This window comes from Phyllostomus hastatus, unplaced genomic scaffold (assembly GCF_019186645.2).
Source record: "Phyllostomus hastatus isolate PE091 unplaced genomic scaffold, TTU_PhHast_1.1 phas_scaffold_78, whole genome shotgun sequence".
NCBI lineage: Eukaryota > Metazoa > Chordata > Mammalia > Chiroptera > Phyllostomidae > Phyllostomus > Phyllostomus hastatus.
Genome location: NW_025334041.1, coordinates 46,056,690 through 46,079,547, shown reverse-complemented (window position 1 = coordinate 46,079,547; position 22,858 = coordinate 46,056,690). Strand labels below are relative to the sequence as shown.

The window sequence follows — 22,858 nt, the reverse complement described above, 5'->3', positions numbered from 1 at the left end:
GAGAAAGAAGGTGGAGGGAGGGTAGAAGAGAGAGAAAGATATTTATGTGTGGGAGAAAAAACATTTATTGGATGCCTTCGGCGCTCCAAAGGGACCAACCCACAACCCAGGTATATGTCTTCACCAGAATCCAATCCACGACCTTTTATTATGGGAGGACCCTCCAACCAACCAAGCCACATTGGCCAGGGGATCCTGTTTTATAGATAATGAAGTTGAGATTCAAGATGAATGGTTCAGTGATTCTTCTAAGGCCTCTGTTCAGAAGTCATTGAGTGGCCCCAATCCAGGGTTTCAGGGCCCCAAGTCCTCTTTTCACCATACATTTGTCTTGTTCTTTATCTTTTTATTTCCAGAATCTTCTAGTGTGTGGCTTCTAGCAGGTGTCCCATGAATAAATAAATACACAAGGAGGCCTTATGCTGAAGGTAGCATTATTTCCACTTCTGCCACGCCTTAACGGACGTACATTAGATCTCCCTCCCTTTGGGTATAGGAACTTCAAGGTCCGGTTTCAGGCTTGCATGAAGGCTAGCAGTTCCAAGTTGTTTGTTCAACCAATCAAACATTTTTGTTTTTTCTTGGCCTGCAATGACACTAATTTCCTACCCCCTCCTCAGGTTAAAAAAAATAATAATAAAACAAAATCCTGAGTCTGGCTTCCCTACTTCTTTAAGGAGGCGAAGTCCCTGAATGGCAGCGGGCCTCCGCTCCACGACCACCTTCCATTCCTCAGTGGAGCTCCATGTCTAAAGCTCCTGGGTACCCAAAGTTTCTAAATTTGAGGCCTCAAGTAGGGAAAATCGAAGCCACGGTTTTGCGGACCTCCTTACACAACCTCCTTAGCTCTTTCTAGCCCCAACTCCGTTGCGCATCCCTGCGTCCTCTCGTCCTCTCGGCCTTTGTGGCAAAGAACAAGAAGGGAGATGTCTATCCGAAGCCAGCAACCTCAGCAAAACTGTCCCTCAGCGCAGAACACACAGATACTTCGTTCCCTTGGAAACTAAGGCGGGACAAAGGTACTTGTGCGCGCTGACGTGAGCTGACGCACGGCCACGCTAGTCCCACCCATAACCCCTCTGGTCAGGTTTCCGGCGGGAGCAGTTACCGTGAAGTGGAGGTAGAGGTACTGCTAATTTCGTGAGATTAGCTGTCCGGGGGCGCTCCCTGGGAGCCGCCAGAATGCCTCACTTCGAAAACCTGGTGCTTTGTCGCGAGTCGCAAGTGTCCACGTTGCGGTCCCTATTTGGAGAGGTATTACGGTCAAACTATTTTTTCTCTTCCAAATCCTGGGGGCAAACGTTTCTGTGGTCTTGTGATGTGTTTGTTTACTTGTTTATTTATTTACTTTTGGTGTGTGGATTGAGGGGCAGTAAATCATCTTTTGCGTTGAGATAGAGAGTGTTGTACACCTACCCCACTCTTCCATCCAGAGTAACTTGTGTTAGTCCCTTTAAAAGAAAACTGCACCGGAAGGACCGGCCTGCTCTACGTTGGCTTAGTATGTTAGCTCAGGGCATGTTCCTTTACACACGCCGCACTTTTGAGATGGTGTTAGCTCACAGTAGCCAATAGTAGTTGTTTCTTATCTTTCCCCAACTGAATGGCATTTAATACAACAGGAGTGTTTGAATAATGTTACTTATTCAAATATAAGTTCGCACATTTCAGTATGAACTATAACAGTTGGTGTAAGTCAAATATGGATAGAAAGGTGGTGGTTTTCACAAGTCAGGGCTAAAGCAGTGCTTCATGTTTAAAACTTCATCGGCTTTTCCAGAATTGTAAGGTCCCTGAACAGATCTAGTCCATACTTCTAGACTAGCACCTCAGGTGCTATCAGAGAGGAAAGGTTAAGTATCTTCTCTGGATGGACACAGCAGGGGAGTCTTAATCGTAGGCAGGACGTAGTATTCACGAATTCAAAACTTAATCTGTTTTTTATTATAATCTCACCTGGGGAGGGGGCTTTTGATTATATGCATTATTTATTTATTTTAAAATATTTTTAGTTGTTATAGCTGTCCCAATTTTTCCTCCTTTGCTCTCCTCTCCCCAGCACCACCCCCCAGTCAATCCCCATAATTGTCCATGTCCATGGGTCATTCCCACATGTTCTTTGACTAGCCTCTTCCCCTTCTTTCACCATTATCCCCCTCCCCTCTCCTCTCTGGCCACTATCAGTCTGTTTCATGTTTCCATGCCTCTAGTTCTGTTTTGCTGGTTAGTTTATTTTGTTCATTAGATTCCTTTTATAAGTGAGATCACATGGTATTTGTCTGTCACTGACTAGCTTATTCCACTTAGCGTAACAGTCTCCAGTTCCATCCATGCTGTTGCAAAAGGTAGGAATTCTTTCTTTTTGCTGCATAGTATTCCATTGTGTAAATTTACCATAAATTTTTTTAATCCATTTATCTGCTAATGGGCACTTAGGCTGTTTGCATCATTTGGATATTGTAAATAGTACTGCTATGAACAGTGGGGTGCTTTAAGTTCTTTTGACTTGGTGATTCAAAATTCTTAGGATATAATCCCAGCAGTGGAATTGCTGGGTCAAAACGGAGTTCCATTTTTAAAGTTTTCAGGAAATTCCATACTGTTTTCCAAAATGGCTGCAACAGTCTGTATTCCCACCAGCAGTGCACTAGGGTTCCCTTTTCTCCACATCCTTGCCCGCACTTGTTTGTTGATTTATTAATGATGGCCATTCTGACAGGTGTGAGGTGATATCTCATTGTGGTTTTAATTTGCATCTCTCTGATGGCTAGTAATACTGAGCATGTTTTCATATGTCTTTGGGCCATCTGTATGTCCTGTTTGGAGAAGTGTCTGTTCAGGTCCTTTGCCCATTTTTGAATTGGATTTGTTTTCCTGTTGTTGAGTTGTATGAGTTCTTTATATATTTTGGAGATTAAACCTTTGATGTATCATTGGCAAATATGTTCTCTCATATGGTCGGTTCCCTTTTCATTTTGAAGATGGTTTCTTTCACTGTATTTTTTAATTTGATATAGACCCATTTGTTAATTTTTCCCTTTATTTCTCTTGCCCTAGCCTTGTCAATAAATGAGGTTTGGAGAACTGGACTGGTACATGGAAAAAAAAACGAAACTAGACCACCAACTTATACCATATACATTATTATTTTTTTCTTTGTATTTCTTTTTTTTTTTTTAAATTCGCACCATCTTTATATGCACATTATTTAGACATGGAATTACTCAGACTTGGATCTTATCTGTAAGGAGAGAAGATGGCAATTTAGAGTTACTCTTATTATCTGTGTCCCCCTCCCATCCCCCATTTTATGTTTTGCAGTCTTAAATCCTTTAAGTACTTTCATCACACTGGTAATGTTGGATGGCAGTCTGAGGTGGCCTATGAAGTATTAGGGGAAAAGTACCATTCCTCTTAAGGGGCACCTTAGTTAGGGAAGTAAGAGGACAATGACTGCATCCTCAGTATTTTAGTCATAATGCTTTCAGTTACAGTTAGCTATATTATCACTGAAATGTTTTCTTGGTTATTCTCTATGCATTCCTTCTCTGGAATTGTTAAACCTAGATCACTCCAACCAGAAATGCTCCTCCTGAAAGAGAATATTGACAAATAGAGATGAGCCATATCACCATGGTATGGACCACAGAAAGTGTTTTAACCTGTACTCTTTTTGCAGATCATGTTTAACAATGTTAATACCACTTTTCTGCAAGGTGCTTTGCATGTGGGACATACAAAAAACTAGTTCATACTTTTAAGCAAATTTATTTATTTGTTCAACAACTAATACTCACTGAGCACCTTCTCTGTGTCAGGCACTGGGTCAGATCCTGGCTTATTACAGTTTATATTAGGGGGGTCTATGAAGGTAAAAGGTTAAATAACAATGCAAGAGTTCAGTTTAATTTGAGGGAACAATAGAAAAGATGTGCCCTGGCTGGCATAGCTCAGTGGATTGAGCGCGGGCTGGGAACTGAAGTGTCCCAGGTTCGATTCCCAGCCAGGGTACATTTCTGGGTTGCAGGCCATAACCCCCAGCAACTGCACATTGATGTTTTCCTCTCTCTCTCTCTCTCTCTCTCTCTCTCTCTCTCTCTCTCTCTCTCTCTCTCTTTCTCTCTCTCTCCTCCCCCCTCCCTTCCCTCTCTAAAAATAATAAATAAATAAAATCTTAAAAAAAAAGATTATATAAAAAAGAAAGAAAAGGGAAGAAAAGATAGTAAATAAATTTAAAAAAAAAAAAAGAAAAGATGTTATGAGGTGGGATATTATTAAGCACCAAATAATGGATGCAGACAAGTGTGGCAGAATTCCAGAAAAGGAGAGTTTTAGTGTAGCTTGAAAAAATTGGCTAAAGGATGTCTTGAATTTTTCTTTAAAGGTAAAATATAGTATTTGTATAGCAGAGATGCTCAGCAAGCATGTGGTTAACTCTTGGGGCAGAATTTTTGAGCCAGTTAATTTACAAGATTGTATATACATTTTCAAAAAGGGATCAGTGTGTTAAAATATGCATTTTTAGTTTATTTAGAAAAGTTTTTCCTGTATAAATCTCATTTCCAATTTGTCTTGCAAAAGGAAATGTATAACTTAGTGGCTAGAATATAATAAATGTTTATAACTTACTGTAGTGGTAGATGATGATCATAGATACTCTACTTTCTCATGAAAATTGAATCCTCCAATTTTCTTGTAATTATTTTTAAAATGTGTGTCTTCTCACTAGACTATGAACTTCTCCACAGTAGTTTTGGCTTTAATTGATATTTATCAATTAAATTTTTATTTAATTGATAAATATCAATTGTTTTCAGCATTTAATAGGTGTCTAATAAATGTTTGTTGTATGACTAAAACATTTGTAATAATTACTTTTTGCTAGTCAGCTAACAATGTTCTGCAAGAAAATCTTGGAAGTAGGTCTTTTGAAATACATGCTTTGTAGATTTTACTATGTTTTATTTGGTGAAATGACATTTAGGCTGAAGTAAATTTAATGTGCATACCTCAAAAGTATCCTGTAAGTTTTCCTAAGAACAGAGGACTTTTTTTTAAAGGATTTATTTATTTATCTGTTTGTTTGTTTGTTTGTTTGTTTTTTAGAGAGGGAAGGGAGGGAGAAAGAGAGAGAGAGAAACATCAATGTGTGGTTGCTGGGGGCTGTGGCCTGCAACCCAGGCATGTGCCCTGGCTGGGAATTGAACCTGCAATACTTTGGTTTGCAGCCCGCACTCAGTCCACTGAGCTATGCCAGCCAGGGCTAGAACAGAGGACTTTTGAAATCCTTCTAGCTCTGTGATTACGTGAGATTACATGAGATTACTGAGCTATGCCAGCCAGGGCTAGAACAGAGGACTTTTGAAATCCTACTAGCTCTGAGAGCTTTAAAATGTATAATGAAGTAGTTTTTTGTAAGATTATATTCTTTACAAAAGAGTTAAGATAAAAGTGGAGTATGGTCAAAATTATTCTGGAAAAATTTCTTAAATCTTCTTTGAAAATATAAGTTTGTTCATATAAACTTGTACAATAATATAAAAGTATAAACATGTAGTATATAATAAATAAGCCAAATAAAATTTTTAAGAAATTTTAATGTCTTAGAGAAAGTGCTTAGGCTTGAGTCAAGTAAATTTAAGATGTGGTGATGACTCCATTATTCTCACTGTTGAAATAATTTGGATTGAATATTTTACTTTATCACATAAAACTTTCTTGCAAGCTAATAAATGTTAATTTTCTGTTTTGTTCAATTTTCAATTAGTTCAATTTTCCAGGCTGATAATCTTCTTTTCTCCCCTAGAGACATCATTTCAGCTTTCCCTCAATTTTTATTTATGGACATACTGCCAGTGGAAAGACCTATGTCACACAAACCTTGTTGAAAACTTTAGAGGTAAGAATAACCCCATACTCAGTGTTAATTGATTTTTACTCAGAGTCTTAGAAATGGAAGGGATCTGGGAGATTATTTAATCCAATTTACTTTTCTATGGAGAAATATTGTATACATAAAACATTTCTGACCAGCTTTTGTTTGAATACCTTCAAAGACAGTAAGCTTCAGAAAGGATTGTTAGATAATTTTAGCCTTGATATTAGAAAGTTATTTTTTATTTCTAATTTTAATTGGCTGGTACACTATATGGAAAAAAACACATGATAAATTCTTCAAAAATATTAAAATCTGTTTTTTTGTTGTTGTTGTATCTAGAATATTGATACTGATGATTCTGAATCTCCATGTACACTAAACTGAATATACCACCTTTACTCTGTCTTTCTTTCCATATTGTCTATCACAGTGTATGGTCTCAATATTCACATAGTTGTCAAAACTTACTATTTACTCCTGCTTCATCCTCTCTTGTTAAGTAAGTTGACCCAGTAAATATGTTCTACTCATTCCACATTGTTAATGTCTTAACCTCATGTACCTTCAATCATAGCTATAACTAACTCAGTTTCAGTTACCATTGTTTCTTCCATGTATTTCTGTAATAGTCTCTGCAGTGCAATCCATGCTTTGTCTGATATGTAAGACCCTTCATGAGCTGGATTCAGTTTATCTTTCATAATCACTAAGAATTTGGGCTATAGAGTCTGGCAGACTCATGTTCTTCTGGATTTACCACTTAGTACTTTCTCCATCTGAAAACTAGCACTAATACTGACAACATTTGGAATTGTGAGGATTAAGTGAGTTAATACATGAAAAGTCCTTAGTACAGTACTTAGTATATAGTAAGCACTCAGTAAAGGTTAATTGCTATTATTAATGATTATTGCCACACCCTCTATCATGTTCTAATCCAGGGTAAGCAAACTTTTTCTTAAGGACCAGATGATAAGTATTTTAGGCTTATGAGCCATATAGTTTATATCACAACTATTCAGCTCTGCCTTAGCATGAAAGCAGTTGTGAACATTATCTATCTGAACAGATGTGGCTATGTTCTCACACAATTTTATCAAAACAATTGCCCCACAGACCGTGTAGTTTGCTAGCTGCAGTCCTAAGCTCTAGCTCTGAAGGTGCATGTTTATATGGCATACTGCACAACTGTTAGTTCCTGCTCTCTCTTACTTTCCGACTTTAGCACCTAGTGTTCCCTTTGCTTGGAGTAGCTTCCATGTATTCACTCACTTGGCCTCTATTACCCTGTTGCTTCGCAAATGCATATGTACTTTGCTAGGTGTTCTTCTGCTTATGCTCTGGGAAGCTGTTCTTGACTCCCTAAGGTGTGTTAGATTCTCCTCTGTTGTTCAACCTAAGTATTCGGTGCTTAATTCTGTCATAATATATAGTGCTTTTAGCTTTTATATTGTATTTGTGTTTTGCTGGCTCAAGACTATGAGTTTATTGAGGTTATCCTCAACACCTTACCAACTTTGAATTTTAGCCTTCAATACCTAAAAACACCTGTGCATTTTAACAAATACCTGGCATTCATTCGAGACTCAGAATCTGAGTGTACAAGGTCCTGGGTCAGGTATTTGCATTTGAGAACCCCTTGTATGAAGTGTCTAATTATATATATATATTGAAAAAAGCATGAAAACTGAATAAGGAAGTTACATATTTAAGACATATTTCACTTTTTAACACACAATTTTCACTGCTGTTTAATCATTTAATTAATTATTGCTGTTTCTGGTACAGGTACACAAAGAGACACTTAGACTATGCTGCCATTAAAGGTCATGTGCAAGGGCGTAGTCGTACATAAGACACATTCATAATGGAGTGCTTGCAGCTTCTAGTTTATAAAGGAATGAGGATAAAGGAGTAAATGTTGGTAAAACTGTGCCTAAGTAAATGTAATGTAACCTTAGTTATATCATTACTCAAAGAAAGAAAAGCCCCTTTATTGGGTGAGATTTATAGACTATTACTAAAAATAGTTTTAGGTTCCATTATTCATGCCATATGTCATAAGTTATGTTCCTCTGAATTATCAGTACTGCTTTTGTGACTTCATCCTTATAACAGACCGTATTTGTGAGGAAGGCTTTTATTTCCTTGTTATTTCAGAAATTACCTCCATTTTGATGGTTCTCTAAACGAAGAGCTAGTTCTCAATCCTCAGAGTTTTTAACTCTTAAAATTCTTTTTTTGGTCGAGGTTCATTGATCACTAAGGTTATTATCTTAAAATTATAAATATGAAATTTCTGCTAAGGATTTTAACCTTCAAGTATACATGGGTTTCCTTATATAATTCTTTAGAAGAAGTACAAGTTTGCTTTGAATCCCTGTAGGAAACAAATGGCAAACTTACATAATTGAAATGAATTTAATGAAGGGACTATTTTACAAAGGTTGAATTAATTAATGTTAAGGGAACCAATAAGGGGTAGTAAAGCAGAGATAGTCTTTATCTCCCAGACCTGAGTGAGTCACAGGAAGGAGTTGTTACTGGCCCCCTTTAAGAACTGTAGCCTTCCATTAAGGGCTACCCAGCTGGAGGTATGGCCTTTAGTAGAAGGGCAAAGCCACTGTCAAACTGTAGGCCCCTGAGGGGTGGGGCTGGGAATCAAGAGAATAAATACTTAACTTTTTTCTCTTACTACTCTCCTTCAGTCCTCTGCTGGTTCTTTCCATTGGCTGAATCCAGTCAGTGTGGGAAAGTAAGAGAGTCTGGGTGATACAGTGTATAATGTACAGACTCCTGGGACACAGAGCTGGTTGGGAGAGTATGGGGTGTAGGTCTAGAAGGGCCAGTGGGAACTATACAGCAGAGCCAAATTGTATGTGTGTGTTTACTGTTTACATTATTTTTTTTGTATTTTGTTTTCAGCTCCCACATGTCTTTATGAATTGTGTTGAATGCTTTACCTTGAGGCTGCTTTTGGAACAAATTTTAAACAAGCTGAATCATCTTAGTTCTTCAGAGGATAGATGTTTTACTCAAATAACCTGTGACACATTTAATGACTTTGTTCGCTTGTTTAAACAAGTAACCAAAGCTAAAAATCTCAAGGACCAGACTATATATATTGTAAGTATTTAATTTCATTATATCATCTCTTATTTGAAAATTGGTTTGTTTATTAGTTCAATTGCCATATATTTGTTTTGAGTCTCACTATGTACAGTGCACCATGCAAGGTGCTTTTTGGGTACAAAAATGTTTTAGGTGTATTTCTAACCTAAAGTGAGCTTTAGTTTAATAGAAGAGTTATGACACATTAATTGGCATATGACTATATGCAGAATGTGATAAGTGATAACCATAAAATGCAAAATACTGACTTAGGCACATCTAGTACAGTTTTAAGAGGTTATATTTGAGAGAGACCTAAAAGAATGGTCAGGATGTTAATAGGACAAAACTGAAGAAGAGGAATTTCAGATGGAGGAATTATATAAGCAAATACATACAGATGGGAGTGGAGGCCAGGGAATATCAAATAGGCTAGTTTTATTGGGTTATAAATATGATGGGATAAAAAGAAGACTAGAATAGTAGGTTGTGGCAGATCATGGAGTGTCTTGAGACTATACTAAAACACTTTATTTTGTTTTCTAGATAGTGAGAGGAGGTAGTGAGAATTTTGGAGCTACAAATATGCTTTAGGAAGAGTACCCTGAAAACCTATTGAATAAGTGGGTTGGAGGGGATGAAAGACTGAAGGCTAGAAAGGTTATTTTTGAGGCTTTTGTAGCTGTTTACATTAGAGGAAATTTGGGCCTGGACTAGAGTTGGGACAGGAGACAAAGAAAGGAATATATGGAAGAGATAGTAAAGGTCAAACTTATCAGTTCTCTGTGGGGTAGGTTTGTGGGGAAAGATGCATCAACTAATTTTAGGTTGGCTGCATTTGAATTGTAGTTGTTATACCAATGTGAAAACGACCAGCAGATAACTAAAAATATATAATGTGTTTTACATCAGTGAATTTTTTATAACACTTGAATGTTTTTTAAAAAATGATTCTCTCTGAATTAGAATTGAATTGTATTATGGAATCTATTAAAACACTAAGTTATTAACTAACTGAAGGGACCAAATCTTATTCACTCTTGTATAAAGTTTCTTCCAGATTCCAGTTTCTTCCAGATTTTAATTTCACTTATTTATTAAACAAATATTTATTGAGCACTTCCTGTGTGTTAGGCACTATTATAGATACTGGAGATAGAACAGGGAACAAAATTCATGCCCACTTATAGCTTATAGTGTGGTTGAAGAAAATAGGCAATAAGCAAGTTAACAATTAGTATGTCTGTCTGATATGATATATTAGTAGAGGAAGGGCAAATCCAGTGGATGGGGGAAAGTAGTTATTTTTTTCTAAATAGGGAAGACAGAGAAGATCTGCAAAAAAGAATATTCCAAGCAGAGATTTATATGAGAGTACAAGGGTTGGAGCATGCCTTTTATATTCAAAGAATATCAGGGATTGAGGCTGAAATAGTTTAAATAAGGTGGAGGTTGAGATCAACAGAAAGTTGCAAGGATATAAGCTTGTAGACTAGTGTTATGTATTGACTTGTTTCCTCCAGAAATTCATACGTTGAAATTCTAACCCCTGATACCTCAGAATATGTTTTTGGAAATAGGATTATTGCAGTTGTAATTAATTAAGGTGAGGTCATAATAAAATAGATTGGGCCTCTAGTTTAGTATAACTGGTGTCTTTATAAAAAGCAAATATAGGGAAAGACATGCCCATGAGAGAGTGCCATGTAGAGATTGAATGTACGCTGCTACAGGCCAAGGGACTAGCAGAAACTAGGAGATGGTCCTGGAACAAATTTTTCTCTGGCACATCAAAGGAAGCATGGCCACGTCAACACCTAGATCTTGGGCTTCTAACTTCCAGGATTGTGAAACAATATAATTTCTATTGTTTGAGCCATACTGTTTGTGGTGCTTTGTTATGGCAGCCTCAGGAAACTAATATGATTAGTTATGAGGTGTTTTAATCTAGGCAAAAATCATATTGGCTTAGAACAGGGTAGTAGCAATGGAGGTTGTAAGAAATGGTCTGGATATATTTGAAGGAGAGGCTGACAGAATTTTATGGTAGGTTGAGTGTGGAGGAAGAAAGAAAGAAAGAAAAAAGTTTGTGTGTACCTGAAAGGATGCAGTGTCAGTATTTGGCGAAAACTATAGTAGGTAGAGTCTTTCTGTGGGGAAAGGAGTTATCAGAAGTTTAGTTTTGAGCTTGTTAAATCCAAACAGAGATGTTGAATCGGCACTTGGACACTTGAGTTTGAAGTCACGAGAGAGGTCCATTGTGGAGGTGCTATTTTGGAGTTATGAGCCTATAGGGAGTAGTACTTTAAACTGTGAACTGGATTAAGCCACTAAGAGAGTGAATGAGTTAGAAAAGAGGTATGTCCAGTGACTGAGCACTGTAGCACTCCAGTGCTAAGGGATAAGGAAATGATAAAGAACAAACGAGGAGGCAGAAGAAATCAGTGATGTACAAAGAACACTGGGAGAATGCAGTGTCCCAGAAGTCTTGCTGAGTGGCCCTTTCTTTGTCCTTTGGCTAGAGAGCAGACTTTTGTTGGGACTTTTTAGGCTATGCTTGTTGGCCTTTCTGTGCTATTGGCTTCTTCAGCTGCACATCTGGGATATGTGAGACAGAAGGATACTCAGGCAGTTTACTCCCTGACATGAGTTTCCATTCCTCTGATCTGAAGTTCCTAGCTGGTCTGCCTTCTCTTCACCTTTCAGATCTCCGTTTGATTTATACGTAATATTCAAGATTCTTAATTTCCCTTAGGAGGAAGAATAGGAAAAAGTACATTTGCTCCATCTTTCCAGAAGCATAAGTCTGTTTCTTTTATGCAAGTGCATAGTGAAGAATACAGCAACTACTAGTAAAGTCTGGCATCATTACCTGATGCGGACTCTGGCCTGCAAAGTCCATGCGTTTTGGCTGCAAGATACAAATTTGCATGGACTACAGAAGTCCTGTGGAGAAAAAGGGATGGCATGGCCACTCTCTGAGGGAGAGAGAGGGCCCTGGGTCCTGCCTAGACAGGCTTTTATTGCTTTTCTGGGTACATTACACTGAGGATGGTCCTCACTTACTATGCACAGGTTTGCTGTAGATGATTACTTTTTACAGATAACAAAGAAAAGAATGTTGCTAATTACTTCAAAGAGAAGGATGTTTCAGATCAAAGGGAAAAGTGGTTGAACTGGTTACACTCCATACCTGGAAGGTTTAGCACAGATTTTAGGAAGTTACTTTAGAGCTATGTAGTAAACATTTGCTGCCTCAATCCAGGGTGAGGGAGTTTTAGCAAAAGCAAGTCTCGTAGCAGTCCAGGTACAATGCAGGCCTGATTCCCCACGGGAAAACCTATCCGTGGATGTGGGTCCTGTGTGCTGGACCTCGCTCCCCACTGGTCTTTCCAAGTGGGGGCTGGGCTACATTTCCCATGCCTCGAGGAACAGTTCCCTATAATTACCACCTTGATTTACACTAAAAAGGCTCGAGTTTAACTTACTCTTGCTTTTGCACCACCAGTGTAAATGTCAACATAATGAAAAAGGAAAGTCATATTTTAATATTATTATGAATATAGTTTTGACCTTGCCAACCTCCTGAAAAGGTTTCAGGGACATGCGTCTCCCCTTCCCTCCCTGCTGCCGGGGGCCAAGATCACACTTCAAAACCAGTTGGTCTTTCACTGAAGTAAGGTAGGGGACAATATCATTGAAGTTGTATTAGAGAAGTGATAGTCAGAAACTAATATTTAAGAATAAAGAGAGCCCTGGCTGGAGTAGCTCAGTGGATTGAGCGCGGGCCGCGAACCGAAGTGTTGCAGGTTCGATTCCCAGTCAGGGTACATGCCTGGGTTCCAGGCCATGACCCCCAGCAACCGCACATTGATGTTTCTTTCTCTCTCTCTCTCTCTCTATCTTTCTATCTCTCTATCTCTCTATATCTCTATCTCCCTCCCTTCCCTCTCTAAAAATAAATAAAATTAAAAAAAAAAGAATAAAGAGGAATAACCCCAGAATATGTGATGGCTTCAACAAGTAGAATTTCAAAGCTGTGTGTCTTTAGGGAGGAGGGAAAATAAACCAATTTCTAGAAATAACCAAGAGGAGTAATTCAGACCCTATTCATTTTTCAAACCAAGTGGATCAAAGTAGGCATTCATTATGTGTTAGTTGATTAAATGTTATAGGTGGAAAAGTTTGCATATATTTAGTGTAGAACATTTGTTAGAGTAAATCTATAGACTGTCTAGCCATCTTTTTTTTTTTTAAGATTTTATTTACTTATTTTAGAGGGGTAGGGAGGGAGAGAGGGAGAGCACCACCAGTGTGTGGTTGCCTCTTGCAATGTGTGGTGCCCCCTACTGGAGACCTGGCTTGACCTGTAACCTAGGCATGTGCCCTGACTGGGAATCGAACCAGCAACCTTTTGGTTTGCAGGCCAGTGCTCAATCCACTGGGCCACACCAGCCAGGGCCTGTTTAGCTATCTAATATATGAATTGGTAAACTTCAGTACTTAGGAAATAACACATAAAGGTGGTTGAAAATGTTTTCTAGTCAGTAAACCACTTTACTAATCAAGAGTTGATTAGAATGCCTTCATCTAAATTATTAAGAAAAATAATTTGGATCCGAATTAAAATTTTTACTTCTGTCTTTGTTATCTAGTAATAACCTTATTTTTAAAATTTATTTTTCCATTTCTAGACAGAGAAGGGAGGGAGAAAGAGGCAGAGAAACATCAATGTATAGTTGCCTCTCGAGTGCCCCTCCACTGGGGACCTGGCCTGCAACCCAGGCATGTGCCCTGACTGGGAATCGAACTGGCAACCCTTCAGTTCTCAGTCTGGCACTCAATCTGCTGAGCCATGCCAGCCAGGGCTAATAATTGCTTTTGAAGAAGGATCATTTATTAAAATACCATAAAATTATAGTGGGTTAATTATATCAAATCAGAATGAACTATTAATTTGTGGTTCCAGCTTTGTGTTTTGTATTAAAATAGGGATAAAAATTGACCAGTTTATTTGAATTAAACTGTGTCCTGCATTAGAGAGCTATTTAAATGGAGATTGATGGGAAAATTGAATAATGTGAAGGCATAGTGGAGAAACTAATTGGTATTTTTTAGCAATAAATAATTTTAGCTTTATTTCATCTAAACTAATTAGAAATGAAATAAGTTGATTACTCATATACTGTTTCAAACCTGTCTATTAATAAAACAAATATAAAAAAATGTGGACCATTTTGGGAAACAATATTATATTCCCTACATTTCAATTTATTTCTTACTTAAATAATTATAATTTGCAGTAAGATTTATTAATAAAGTATAAATGATTAAACATCTGTCTTTAGAAAAAGAGTGATTTCAGTTCTGGGAAGAAAATGTACAAGAGAAACCTAGAACATCTTGACATAATAGAAAACGGAGAAACTATTAACTACTTCTAGGGTTACTTTAAGAAGACAAAGAATCTTGCCCTGGCTGGTGCATTTCAGTGGATTGATTGAGTGAAGACCTGTGAACCAAAGGGTTGACGGTTTGATTTTCAGTAAGGGCATGTGCCTGGGTTGTGGGCCAGGTCCCCAGTGAGGGGCATGTGATAGGCAACCACACACTGATGTTTCTTTTCCTCTCATTCACCCTCCCTTCCCCTCTCTCTAAAAATAAATAAATAAATAAATATCAATATAAAATATATATACACACACACACATATTTTTATTTATACACACATACACACACACAGAATTTCATGGATCAAAAGAATTAATATTGTTAAAAAGTCGTTACTACCCAAAGTGACTGTAGATTCAGTGCAATCCCTATGAAAATTCTCGGGGAGTTTTTCACAGAAATAGAAAAAATACTTTTAAAATTTGTATAGACTCACAAAAGATCCTGAGTAGCCTAAGCAGTCCTAAGAAAGAACAAATCTTCAGAAAGATGGAAGCATCACACTTTGTGGTTTTAAATTGTAGTATAAAGCTAAAATAGTATGGTACTGGCATAAAAATAGGCACATAGGCCATTGAAACAGTATAGAGAGCCCAGAAATAAAGCCAAATATATATACGTGGTCACTGAATTTCCAACAAAGGAACCAAGAATATACAGTGGGGAAAGGAGAGTCTCTTCAATAGTTGGTGCTGGCAACACTGGCTAACTACATACAAAAGGATGAACTAGATCAGTATCTTATACCATGCACAAAATCAACTTGAAATTGATTCATACTTGAATGTAAGACCTGTAAAACTCCTTGGAGAAAACAGGAAAAAATGTCTTTTACATCACTCTTGGCATTGATATTTTGAGTTTAACACCAAAAGGAAAGGCAACAAAAGCAAAAATAATCAAGTGGGACTGCATCAAATTAAAAAGCTTCTGCCCAGCCCTGACCAGTGTGGCTCACTTGGTTGGGCATCGTCTAGCAAAGCAAAAGGTCATCTCTTAGATTCCTGATCAGGGCACATGCCTGGGTTGTAGGTTTGGTTCGCAGTTAGGGCATGTAATTATGAGAGACAACCAATTGATATTTCTCACATTGATGTTTCTTTCCCTCTCTTTCTCTCTCCCCTTCCCTCTCTAAAAGTAAATAAAAATATTTTTTTAAAAAAAAGCTTTTAAAAAGAAAAGCTTCTGTCCAGCAAAGGAAACCATGAACAAAATGAAAAAACAACCTATAGAATGGGAGAAAATAATTTGCAAATCATATATTTGATAAGGGGTTAATATATAAGAAGCTCATACAACTCAGTAGCAAAATAACCAGTTTGATTAAGAAATGTCAGAGGAACTTAAGATATTTTTTCCAGAGACAATATATCCAGTGGCTAATGGATCCATGAAAAGGCCTTTGACAACATTCATCGTCAGGGAAAGGCAAATCAAAACCACAGTGAGACAGCACCTCACTCCTATTAGAACGGCAAGCATCAAAAAGACAACATCTGAGTGTTGGCAAGGATATGATAAAAGGGAGCACTTGCACTATTGGTGGAAATGTAAATTGGTACAGCTACTATGGAAAACAGTATGGAAGTATCTCAAAAGTTAAAAACAGAATTACTGTATGATCTAGCAGTCTCATTTTTGGGTATGCAAGGTCTGTGTGGAAAAAGTTTAGCCATTGTTAATATAGCAAGAACTGTTTTGGTACATTGATATAACTTGGCAGGCAAGGAGAGTGGACTGGAATGCACATGCATGAACAATGATGACTTCACTATACTAGTCAGTAGGGGTGGTAGATGCTGTTGAGTGAGCATGCGTATTGTGTGACTGTTACATTCAAAATGACTGAGTGAGTAGAGCAGTGAATCTGCATCAAATTTTGCGTTAAGCTTGAATGTTCCTGTAGAAACTATTCATATGATTCAGAAGGCTGCCACTATGGGCAACTGGTGATTGGCAGCTTAATCATGACAACACACCTGCTCATGTATCACATCTCTTGCAGAGTATTTTGGGGAAACTCAAATCACAAGGTGACTCAGCCCCACTACAACCCAGATTTGGCACCCTGTGACTTCTGGCTTTTACCAAAACTAAAATCACCTTTGAAAGGGAAGAGATTTCAGATTGTGGGTGAGATTGAAGAAAATACGAGACAGCTGAGGGCAGTTGGGAGAACTGTGTGAGTTCCCAAGGTGCCTACTTTGAAGGAGACTGAGGCATCATTGTCTTATGTACAATGTTTCTTGTATCTTGTATCTTCTTCAAAAAATGTCTCTTTCCTATTACATGGCTGGAGACCTTCTGGACAGACCTTGTATATTCAAAGGAAGTAACTCAGAATCTTGAAGAGATATGCACTCCTGTGTTCATTACAGCATTATTCACAGTAGCCAAGATATGGAAACAACCTAAATATTTGTCAGTGGGTGAAGATGTGGTATATGGTGTTAACCTGAAATTAAAAAGCTGAAATGAGAGGCAAGAAGTGTTTATTTGGGATCAAAGAACTAGTTTGGGTAGTACAGATTTAGGCAGAAACCCAATACTGTCCCAGTTACAGGGTGAAAACAAGGGTTTTTAATGAGAAAAGGAAAGAAATAATGACATGAAAAGAAGAAGGAATTCCTGTTGATGCTAACAGGCTGAGCAACTCTTGGCTGTATATGATTGGTTATTGATTCTGTCTTCAGATAGAGAATCCACAGTCATCAGTCTTGTGGTCAGGATATCTGTTTTCCTGCTGGCTTTACAAACAATTGTTTGTAAAAGAATGTTTTAACCCAGTGCAAAGGTCTGACCGAGCACAAAGATTCAAGGAAAAGACATGCTCTAGAATTGCCTCCATTTTGAAAAGGCTTAGTGTATTTTTTACAATGAAGTTCTGTTCATCCATGAGAAAGAAGGAAATCCTTCCATTTGCAACAATATGAATGAATCTTGAGGGCATTATGCTAAGTGAAACAAGTCAGAGGAAGACAAATGCTATAGTTCTCATTTATATGTGGAATCTATAAAAAAGCTAAATTCATAGGAACAAAGTAGAATGGTGGTTACCAGGAGTTAGGTGGTAAAGGGAAATGGGGAGATGTTGGTCAAAGGGTATAGGCTTTAAGTTCTGAGGATTCTAATGTAAAACATAGTGATTATAGTTAATAATACTGTATTATATACTTGAAAGTTACTGAGTAGAGTACAGTTTACACATTCTGACCACAGAAAAGAAATGGTAACTATGTGGGAGGTACAGGGGTTAGCAAATGTCATGGTGGTAATCATTCTGCAATACTTAAGTGTATTAAATCAACTCATACATTTTAAACTTACACAGTGTCATGTGTCAATTATATTTTACTAAAGATGGGAGTAAAAAAAGACAAAGTCAATTTGAAGGGGCTTCAACTGGCTAAAGATGGGGCAATTTGACCATCAAAAAGAATAATGAATTCAGTAGATGCTAGCATATTAGTTATGTTAAAACCCATGAATTCATGATAATAAATATATAAAAAGCATAAAACCCCAGCTCCTTGGTTACCATGGGAGTTTACTAGGGCACTGCAGTAGGCTGAATAAGTGGCCCCTGAAGACATCAGGTCCTAATCCCTGGAATTTGTAAATGTCACTTCATTTGGCAAATGAGTTTTTGCAGATTTGATTAAGTTAAATATTGAGATAGGAGATTTACCTGGATTTTTTGGGTAGACCCAAAGTATAATCACAAATGTCCATGTAGGAGAGAGGTGAGGGAAATTTGATTATACCACATACACAAAGGAGATGGCCAGGTAACAGAAACAGGCAAGGAAGGGTGAGAAACTTGAAGATGCTGGTCCTGAAGATTCGAACTGTGCAGTCACCAAAGAGTGCTGGCAGCCACCAGAAGCTGGGACAGGCAAGAAGTAGATTATGTTCTAGAGTTACTGGAGGGAGTATGGCCCTTCCAACACCTTGATTTTGGCCCAGTAAAACTTAGTTCAGACGTTAAGACTTCCAGAACTGTGAAAGAATAATTTTTTGTCTGTTTTAAGGCACCAAATTTGTAGTAATGTGTTACAGCAACCACAGAGAGCTAACACAGTTACACACTCATTATTCTGAAAATTGGTACAGAAAGGGAAAGATTCAAGCATTAATCCCTTTTGTACTGTTTAAACTTTATTTCTGGGTAGGCAAATAGGGAATGAGGGAAAGTTCTTTCTAGAAAAATGCCTTCTAATATATGCAGAAAGAACCATAAAGATTATAGTTTTGGAATCCCTAATTAAATAATGTACATAGGCAATGATTATCAATTGATGCTGAAATCATTAGGTGAAACACTGCTGTGGGAACTTAATGGATGGATCAGGCTGACACCACCTGAACCTGTCAGTATAAATTAACAAAAAGGAGAGACAGCAGGTATTGTATGCTTGCAGTAAGAAATAGACAGCATTAATTGTGAAGTATTCTTGCCCAAAACTCAAACCTGGATCAAAAGTCTGGATCTACCTATGATTTTATAGTAAATGTAGGGTACATAGGAACACATTAAATGACACTGGAGAAATGCAATCAGCCAATCCAGAATGTGGAAAATTCTGCATGACAGATGACCTGGTTTCTCTAACAAATAGCAAGGAAAAAAGAACGGTCAGTGGAACTGTTATTTGAAACAGACTTAGATGACAAATAAGTCAAGTATAATAAATGCAATGTTTGGACCTTTTTGGATCCTGATCAAATAAGCTTACTCTAAGAAGACATTCATGGGCCCTGGCTGGTGTGGATCAGTTGGTTGGAGCATTGTTGTCCTGTAACAGAAGGGTTGAGGATTCCATCCCTGGTCAGGACACGTACTTAGAGGTTGCAAGTTACATTTCTGGTCCAGGCATGAATAGGAGGCAACCAGTTGATATTTCTCTCTCACACTGATGTTTTTCTCTCCCTTCCTCTTTCTCTTAAAAAAACAAAATGAAATAAAACAAAAAAACAATAAAAAATAATGTCCTCTGGTGTGGATAGAAAAAAAAAGATATTCATGGAATAAGTGGGAAAATTTGAATACTGGTTATTAGATGATACTAAGGAATATTGTTCAAGTTTTTAGGCATAATGATATTGTAGTTATATTTTTAAAAAAACCTCACCAATTGTAGCTGTATACTGGCGTATTTGTGGAAAATGGTATGTCTGAGATTTGCTTTAAACTGTCAGCAAGATGGTAGAGGGAAAAGTGGGGAGTGGATAGAAGAAGCAAGATTGGTTATTGGTTGATGTCTGTTGGATGAAATTTATGGGAATTCCTGGCACTAATCTCCCTAACTTGTGTATATTTTAAAATTCCCATAACAAAGTAAAAAATTTTGGAGTAAAATTTTTTTATTCTCACTCAATATATGTATTTTTTATTTCAGAGAGAGAGGGAGGGAGGAGGGATAGGAAGAGAGAAACATCATGTGAGAGAAACATTATGTGAGAGAAACATCAATCACTTGCCTCTCGTCCATGTCCAGTTGCCTCTTGCATGCACCCTGACTAGGGATAGAACCTGCAACCTGGGTATGTGCCTTGACTAGGGATTGAACCCACAGCCTTGTGGTCTATAGGATGACACTCCAACCAACTGAGCCACCCAATCAGGGCTAGAATAAATGTTTTAGTAATGTTTTTAAGACCTTGATTTTTTTATGGAAAAATGGATAACATCTTCAACAGATTTTTTAAAAAATTTTAAAGAGTTTTTAAAGAAAATTTCAAAAATATAAAAAGAATAGTATAGTACACCAAAATGAACTCATTATCCAGCTCCAATAATTACTAACATGTGGTCAGACTTTTATGTCACCTGTACCTCATTCATTGTTTCCTGAATCACATCAGTACATAAAAATATATGTGTATAATGTATCTATGCTATATTTCTACTGTATATGTATATCATATATATTTGATTCATAAATCTGTGTACATGTACTGTACTATATGTTTCTAATAGTTAAGTACCTTTTTTTGAAAAAACACAGCGCCAATAGCATTGTGTTAACACTGAAAATTTTATTATTTTTTTAACATGATTCATTATCTAAGTTAAACAGGTTTTAGCATGATGTTAAAGTTCAGGCAAGAAAAATTTCACGTGATGAAATTCAGAATTTTCTGTGTGTGTCTCTTGGGTCAGAAAGAACTGTAATTTAAATATATATATATATATATTTTATTGAATATGCTATTACAGTTGTCCCATTTTTTCTCCCCTTAATTCCCCTCCACCTTGTACCCCCCCACCACCACTCCCTCCCCTTATTTCATGTCCATGGGCCATACATATAAGTTCTTTGGCTTCTCCATTTCCCATACTATTCTTAACCTCCCCCTGTCTATTTTCTACCTACCATTTATGCTTCTTATTCCCTGTACCTTTTCCCCCATTCTCTTCTCTTTCCCTCCCTGATGTTAACCCACTATGTGATCTCTATTTCTGTGAATCTATTCCTGTTCTAGTTATTTGCATACTTCATTTTTATTTTTTTAGGTCTGGTTGTTGACAGTTGTGAGTTTGTTGTCGTTTTACTGTTTGTACTTTTGATCTTCTTTTTCTTAGATAAGTCCCTTTAACATTTCGTATAAGAAGGGCTTGGTGGTAATGAACTCCTTTAACTTGACCTTATCTGGAAAGCACTTTATCTGCCCTTCCACTCTAAATGAGAGCTTTGCTGGATAGAATAATCTTGAGTGTAGGTCCTTGCCTTTCTTTGACTTCTAATACTTCTTTACAGACCCTTCTTGCCTGCAAGGTTTCTTTTGAAAAGTCAGCTGACAGTCTTATGGGAACTCCTTTGTAGGTAACTGTCTCCTTTCCTCTTGGAGCTTTTAAGATTCTCTCCTCATCTTTAACCTTGGGCGATGTAATTATGATGTGCATTGCTGTGTACTTCCATGTGTCCAACTTTTTGGGAGACTCTGAGCTTCCTGGACTTCCTGGAAATCTATTTCCTTTGCCAGATTGGGGAAGTTCTCCTTCGTTATGTTTTCAATTTCTTGCTCTTCCTCTTCTCCTTCTGCCACTCCTATGATCTGGATGTTGGCACATTTAAAGTTGTCCAGAGGTTCCTAAACATCTCTTTTTTTGTATTCCTGTTTCTTTATTCTGTTCTAGTTGAATATTTATGTCTTCCCCTTACTGTATACCATGTATTTGAGTCCTGGTTTCCTTCCCTTCACTGTTGATTCCCTGTATATTTTCCTTTATTTCACATTTCATAGCCATCTCTTTTTCCTCTCTTTTGCAACCATACTCAAATATTTCTGTGAGCATCCTGATTACCAGTTTTGAACTGTGAACCTGGTAGGTTGGCTGTCTCTTCATTGCTTAGTCGTATTTTTTCTAGAGTTTCGATCTGTTTTTTCATTTGGGCCATATTTTTTTGTCTCTGTGTGCCTGTTATGTAGTAAGGGTGGAGCCTTAGGTATTCAAAGGCACAGGGCAACCCACATCCCTGTGTTGTGGCACTGTATGTTCGGGGGGGTGGTTGGTCAGAGAGGAAACAATGCCACTTGCTCAGCTCTTGGAGACTTTCAGTCACTTCCTCTGCTACCCCACAAGCAAATTGGGCCCTCTGGTACTGATTACTGTGTGGGTGGATTTGTGTACATTCTAGGACCCTGTGGGTCTCTCCAATGAACTCTTCTGTGAGGCTGAGAGCTTCTCCTGCTGCCTCAGCTGGCACAGGTTTTTTTCAGTAAGAGGTTTTGAGGCTTTATTTCCCCACTCTAGAACCCTGGGTTGTGTGGTCTGTCTCGCTCCCCAGTTGTTCCTCCCGGTTTATCCACACACAAATATGGGACAGCTGTGGGTCCATCAGTTGCCGCCTTACCCTGTCCGCCAGCGCCACCTTGCCAGTGCCACCTTGCCAGTGTCCTCTCTTTCCCTGACTGCTCATCTCCACCCCTCTTACCAGTCTGGATGAATGTTTCTTCTTTAACGTCTTTGATGTCTGACTTCCATACAGTTTGATTTTCTGGCAGTTCTGGTTATTTTTCGTTTTTAAATTTGTTATTGTCCTTTTGGTTGTCGGAGGGGCAAAGTATATCTACCCACCACCTCCATCTTTGCCAGAAGTCAGAACTGTAATTTTTGGTTCACAGTGGACATTTACCTTTTATCAAGTGGAATAAAAAATGCACATGATTATATTTCTTGGAAACCTAAGAAAATGTCCTTAGAGCATATTAATATCTTTTTCATAGTATACCTTAAAGTAAACCTTTTTAATGTAGCTCAAAATGACTCATTTTCTATTTAGAAATTTGAGTTAAAAGACGTTATAGTCCATTTTTTAAACTTATTTAAAATATCTTAAAATATAAATAGCAATTGAAAATTACAATTTTTAATATGGAAACTTTAATTCTTGAATTGTACATTAATATTTA

General features: G+C 37.6%; 1 protein-coding gene across 1 annotated transcript in view; it reads left to right on the top strand.

Moving 5' to 3' along the window:
- Window positions 1-1,083: 1,083 nt before the first annotated feature.
- The window catches only part of ORC5 (origin recognition complex subunit 5), a 94,848-nt gene continuing 73,073 nt past the window's right edge, over window positions 1,084-22,858 (top strand). Inside the window, exons 1-3 of the mRNA XM_045827932.1 lie at window positions 1,084-1,254; window positions 5,807-5,899; window positions 8,804-9,004. Of these exons, the coding sequence (XP_045683888.1) occupies window positions 1,183-1,254; window positions 5,807-5,899; window positions 8,804-9,004 (366 nt within the window). The 5' untranslated portion in view covers window positions 1,084-1,182. The remainder of the gene's footprint in view (window positions 1,255-5,806; window positions 5,900-8,803; window positions 9,005-22,858) is intronic.